This window comes from Asparagus officinalis, chromosome 3 (assembly GCF_001876935.1).
Source record: "Asparagus officinalis chromosome 3, Aspof.V1, whole genome shotgun sequence".
Classification (NCBI taxonomy): domain Eukaryota; kingdom Viridiplantae; phylum Streptophyta; class Magnoliopsida; order Asparagales; family Asparagaceae; genus Asparagus; species Asparagus officinalis.
In genome coordinates this window covers 31520738-31527162 of record NC_033796.1, presented here as the reverse complement: position 1 = coordinate 31527162, position 6425 = coordinate 31520738, and the positions used below count along the sequence as shown (strand labels likewise).

At 35.9% G+C, this 6425-nt stretch overlaps 1 protein-coding gene across 1 annotated transcript in view; it reads right to left on the bottom strand.

The window, feature by feature from the left end:
• The window catches only part of LOC109833662 (protein STRUBBELIG-RECEPTOR FAMILY 6-like), a 7518-nt gene continuing 1803 nt past the window's right edge, over window positions 711–6425 (bottom strand). The window contains exons 7-16 of the mRNA XM_020401410.1: window positions 5996–6067; window positions 5842–5907; window positions 5684–5749; window positions 5023–5327; window positions 4429–4709; window positions 3173–3444; window positions 2803–2938; window positions 1797–1933; window positions 1511–1667; window positions 711–1116 (exon numbers count right to left, since the gene is read on the bottom strand). Of these exons, the coding sequence (XP_020256999.1) occupies window positions 961–1116; window positions 1511–1667; window positions 1797–1933; window positions 2803–2938; window positions 3173–3444; window positions 4429–4709; window positions 5023–5327; window positions 5684–5749; window positions 5842–5907; window positions 5996–6067 (1648 nt within the window). The 3' untranslated portion in view covers window positions 711–960. The remainder of the gene's footprint in view (window positions 1117–1510; window positions 1668–1796; window positions 1934–2802; window positions 2939–3172; window positions 3445–4428; window positions 4710–5022; window positions 5328–5683; window positions 5750–5841; window positions 5908–5995; window positions 6068–6425) is intronic.

The window sequence follows — 6425 nt, the reverse complement described above, 5'->3', positions numbered from 1 at the left end:
GAGATCTGCCTTTGTTGGAGGGATGAACTTGTTTGCTCAGCATATGGACTAAATTTGGATGAGCTTTTATTGCTTGGAGCACTGAGCTCAATATATATTAGAAGAAAAGAATTCTACTATTTGGTTGAAGAAAACAAATAAAGATACGAAAACGCCCATATCTGAGCCATATCAACTCTAATTTTATCCCATTTGGCAAAACATTATTAGAAGAGTATTGCTAGAAAGGGCATTCAGTTAGTTATTTAGGGTGTCTTTTTAAAGCCTTTGTTAACCTCTCACCTTTATTACCAACTCATTGTCGCGTTCCATAATCACCCACGAAAACTGGAGGCTCTTTCGCCCAACTCATTCCTGTTCGTCATCGCAATAGCCTGCACTGCAAGTAGAGGAAGCAAAACTGAAACAACTTTTGTTATTGACTTCAAATTCTAACATCAAAGACTCATCCCACAATTTTAAGTTACAAAAAATATAACGATTTTTAGGTTGTCATAGAAGTTGAAAATTGATGTCTAAGCACTGTTCTTATGTGTAAAGGGGTTTTTTAATTTTGTCACCCAAAGATCCACGAAGTGACCTGCATTTGTAGCGCAAACTTCTCTAATAACCCAAGGAAAAACTACAGTTCTCAAAGTTGATGCAACTTATCACACGAGAGGGGGGTAAAAGAGGTTTGTTTACTTCACAAATTATGAACAGTTACATTCTCAAATAACACACGCATGCTGGTGCAGTCTGAATAAAAGAATCAACTCAACCGTAAAAGACGATCTCACAAGGTAATTATATATTTGATTACAAGGGTACGTTCAAAAGAGTCCAGACTCTCTTCTCTCCACCGCATTCAAGAGCAAAACTCTATTTTCCTATATTTCCGCGTAAATGTATTTTCAATACACAAGAGTAACAAATCTTTGTTACATATGTCGGGAAGAAACAAAAGCCAGAGTCAAGCACTTAGTACATGTAGTCTTGTGTTTCGTTGTCATCAAGCCGTCGAGCTGAATCATGCCCTTCCCCACCGAGCACTCTCTTGCTCATGTTGGCTCTCTGCACCAACCGAACCAATGCTTGCACGACCTCTGACATGGGTGGTCTAAATTCTGGCTCCGACTGTCATAACAAAGTTACTTGAGGTAAGAAATCCAATTATTTCAAGTCATGATAGCAATCTCCATATAAAGAAAAGGTAAGTGCTGTTAGGATATGAAGTTTTAACTTTTAAACACTCAAACCAACTTCTGAGTTTTGGTGCAGTAAAGGAGACTTTAACACAATATAAAAGAAATCCAGGTTCAAATTTTCTAATCTGTGTATTTAAACAAATGCAGATATTTCTGACGTGAATTCAGATTTTGAAACTTTGAACCCTCAACTTTTGTTGGGGCCATATTAGGATATAAATTTGTAACCTTCAACTTATACCTTAACTTGAGAGTTTTGGTGCAGAGTGGAAGGGACTTGAACAACCTATGATTAAACTTTCAATTGGGAGAACATGTGATACCTGAACACATAGGGCGATGACATCAGCAAACCGAGAGAGAGATTTTGCAGGGTAGAGTCCCTTTAGAGACGGGTCAACCATCTTGTCCAATGCATCAATGTCATGGAGCTGAGGAGTTGCCCATCGGACTAACGACTGCTCTGACCATGGCCTTGTGCTGTTATACATTTACCCATAATAGTTACAAAGGGCAATCATACAAATAAAAAGTTCCAACTTGATGATTATTAATAGCTGGGATTGTTCAAAAGTTGACACTGAAATTTCTTATATGATGAAAAATTACCTATCAAAAGGTTTTCGCCCAGTTAAAAGCTCAAGCATGACCACACCGAAGCTGTAAACATCGCTCTTGAGTGTGTATTGACCAGACATGGCAACCTCTGGGGCACTATATCCAGATCCCATATTATGATCCAATGCCTGTTGAAGGAAATGGGAATTTACCAAAAAAATTAGGGGGGAAATCAAGCAATGCTGATTAAAGTATTCTTTATTCAGGACGGTAGTGAATATTTCAACGATCAACAAGTCATGGGGTATATATCCCTATAATTAATATAGCATAGTAGCTTAACAGTTATGCACATATCTGAAGTTTAACTCTAAACTATATCTAAACCTTTTTGCTACATTTAGTTGTGGAACTTTCCAAGATACTAGTAGTAACTTTCCAAGAGACTAGTAGGAACTATATTCATAAGAGAAAAAAGATCACCATTTGTGATGAAGTAACGGGGTGAGGTTAAAGTATTAGTTTGCTTCTAGAGTATCTAAACTTAGAATTAAAAGGGAAGTTACTCCCCCAACATATTCAGGGGAGAAATGTGCATTATACTATTTTCAAAAAGATTACTAAATACAAAACAAAAATTGTTACTGTCGATTTGACAATGTACCTTAGCTTGACATTATACTCTACTTAGTTTGCTAACCTAGAAGAATCCTCCAGGAATCAGGTCATGACTTAATAATCTGGCAAATTGGATCATGAGTCACATTGTGGATCATAAGATCCTACTTGATTTTAAAATGATACAAAACTTAAAGAAAGTACACACATTCTAAAATTTTCTTTGGTTTGCTCTGTGATCATTATGCTCTTGTTGCTCCAATCCTCACAATTTGGAATGAATTTTACCCTATTTTCTCATTAATATACTAAACGAAAAAGAAAATGGGCAAAAATTAAAGATACTGGACCAGAAAGAATAAATATTTTATTATTTGGTAAAACTACCGTATAAAAAATGAACGATAATTGACACCTAGAAACACAGAAATAGCATTACCTGGTGTTCTGCATCAGGGATCAGACTTGCCAGTCCACTATCTGAAAGGTGAGGGTTCAGCTCCATGTCCAATAAGATGTTGACGGATTTGAAGTTTTTGTGTACAACAGATGGAGAACAAACTTCATGTAGATACCTGGAGATAGCGTTTATTTGTAGCCCCATGAGAAATTAGACAGACTTTTTGTGTTCAACAAGAGCGGATAACAACATCTAGCAATTATATTAACTATCAGGAACAGAAAAAACAAAATTAAGAAAAGAATAGATGATGACCACGCAGTACAAGACTATGATGAAATCCTTGTTCTTACATGATTAAAGCCAAAACTTTTTGTAATACCTAAAGAAAGATTACTAGTCGACTTACTCTAGTGCTCGTGCAGTACCAAGTGCAATCTTGACCCGAGTGTTCCAATTCAAAGGTTTGTTGTATTCATCAGAGAGATGAAGCAGATCATGCAGTGACCCATTCTTCTGAAACTCATAAACTAGTAAATGTTGTCCATGTTCGGAACAATAGCCCACTAACTCAGTCAGATTTGGATGGTGCAACCGGGAGATGTCCGATACGAGATCAATGAAGTCCTCAGAGGAGTTGTTGGGTAATGCAGAAGAGTTTACTTTCTTCACAGCCAGAATCTACAAAAAATACAGACGACAATAAATGTAACTTATTTCATCCCAATTAACTATTTATCTTTAGTTAGCCTCAAAGCCGTATATAAATTACATACTAAGAATAAAACAGCTCATCAAATTAAAGGCTATAAGTCAGTTAAAGAAGTTATAACTATTAGAACAAAATGACCATTTTCTCAAACTGATGCACTCTCAAGTTTGCCCCCTAAAGTATCAATTTGGCCAATTTGTGCCTTAAACTGTGTGTATGTGCCCAATGTAATCATTTTGTGAGCCTACGGTCAAATATTCAATAGATTAATGATGTATTAGTGTTTTTTTGCATTTCAACTAAAAAAATAATTGTTAGTTCATAAAAAGGGATAAAGAGTAATATATTTTTGGAGAAAGTAGTTAACAAATGTTTTTTAGTTTGGACAAAAAGGAGATAAACTGATAAAAGCTCATGAAGAAATATATAATAATAACACTGTTACGCCATTAATCTCTTAATATTTGACTGTACGCTCACAAAATAACCATATTAAAACCGTAAACATAATTTGAGGGGCAAACTAGGTAAATTGATACTTTAAGGAGCACCTTGAGAGTTCATTAATACTTTAAGGGGGAAGTGATCAGTTTGTCCTAACTATTATTCCTAACAACATGAAAAGGAACAAAATAGCACTCCTGCAAGCAGATGACTTAAGAAATGAAGAACGAAATAGAAGGAAAAGTGGGGAAAGAACAAGAGAATGACAGGAAGAGAAAAACCAGTGGTATACGTACAAACTGTTTGAACTGTATAAAACTAAATTCATCAAATTTCCTAACCAAATAGAATAATGGACTAATGAATTGTATCTTCTGATTTCAGCTACTCAGTTTTCTTATGAACTCATGTCATTAAAAAATGCATATTGCTTCTTCTAGACTCCTGAAGCTCAGAGCTATACACTCAAAAGAATGGACCAAAGATTTCAAGTAGAACTAAAAAATTACCTTTCCATCATTAAATTGAGCCTTATATACGCGTCCAATTGACCCTTCTCCAATAAGATTGTCTAAGCTGAAACTATCTGTAGCCACCTGCAGATCTGCAACCGAATATGCTGTTGCTTTTAAAGCAGACGGTTTAGTTTTCCTCACAACAGGCTTGGGAGAGAACTCCTCTTCTTCATATGTTTTGTGCCGGTCAATTGGAGGTGGTTTAAGGTTAATAGGAGCAGCTGGTGGAAATGCTGTTGTGTTAATTGTAGAGGTCGTTTGGACAGACTTCATCTCTGCAAAGTCAGTGGTAGATGATGGTTACCATAAACAATAAAAAACACCGCTATAAAATCCTTCATGCATGGTATTTCACTACTCCGTTGTCTAGTTCTACAAATAGATATAAAAACTAATCACCAAAATGCACCAAAATAGAAGGTCACATTTCCGATTGACCAAAGCCAAACTAAAAGACTAAAATGTTCTAATCAACGAAGGCAAAGTAATTAAGTTCTCACGACTCACGACCTAATAGACAATATAGCCCCCAAAGGTAAACCAATATAAATGTGCAATATAATAGTTATTAGATGGAATATGCATTACCTTTAACTTCATTAGAAGCAAGAGGCGTAAAAGGCTCATCTTGTTCATGATGTTCTCTGATGGATGATTTCTTTTTCTTTCTCCTCACCAAGAAGAATGCTACTATTGCACCGACAACCAAAAGTGATATAATGATACCTGCTATACCTCCACCACCTATACCCGAACTTTTACCGCCTCCATCTTTGGATTTACTTTTTTCACCTCCAGAACTATGACCGGGCTTGACTTTACGGCCTGGTGGAGGGCTAGTAAATGGGGGAGGGGGAGGCGCGGGCCCCGAGCTCCATGAGTTACCATCAGTCCTGTAAATAAAATCCAGAATGTGAGGTTTCAGAAACAACCATTGCCTGAGAACAGTCAAGGATTTTTCTCATATTAGACTCTAATATCTATCCTACTTTATATAGGCCCCCAGGTATTCGTATTAGTAACTTACACCCCCCCCCCACCTTCCCCCAATCCATTAAATTGTTTTAAGACCCCCATTTAAAACAACTTAATGGATTTGGGGTTGTGAATTACTAATATGAAGATTTGGGAGCTTAATACAAAAATAGCATAGAATTTATGGTCTGAAATGAGAAAACCAAATATCTTTAAAAAAATTTGGCCATGCCAGATAAAAATTAAAATTCAACTGCATACAATAAATACTCACTGAAGATTATTTATCTTTTTCAACTTGTCAGGAATCCATCCAGAGAAATGATTATTTGCCACGTTCCTGAATCGTGAGCAAATAATTATTGTATTTTGATATTTAAATTGTTATTTGTAAAAGAATTGAATTGCAGATGCACCTAAATGTGTTCTTACAGATCATTAAGGGGCAGACTGGTAAGAACATTTATGGAACCTGTGAACTGGTTGTTCTGCAAATAACTGCACGATAACCAAATAGGTTATTGTTGATAAAAAGGTCACACTGGGTACTAGGTATTAATACATGAACTGTTCATATTATGCTTACAGGGTAGCTAAGCTCGATAGTGTGCTAAAGCTTTGAGGAAGATCACCTGTGATAGAATTGAAGGACAGATCCCTGCAGTAGGTAAACGAAAATGTTTAGAGGACCAAGAATGAACAAAGCCGAAGAGAGAAGATACATTTTGGGAATATAATGTACCTACATATTAAGTGAAAGTTAAAACACAAAAGAAATTACTGCAGAATCTCTATAGCAAGTTTGCAAAAAATTCAACACGTAGTACATAAGCTACGACCCCTTCGTCTCAGTAACAGTGATTTTGATGTCATAATAACTAAGATAACGATATGATGATAAATGTTTATTAGGAATATTGAAAAGAATGGAATCTTTGGATCTAGTATCACACCTACATTCTCAAGTATATTCTGCATACTTGTGCAAGAAAATATTTGCCCACGAATTTAGAAGA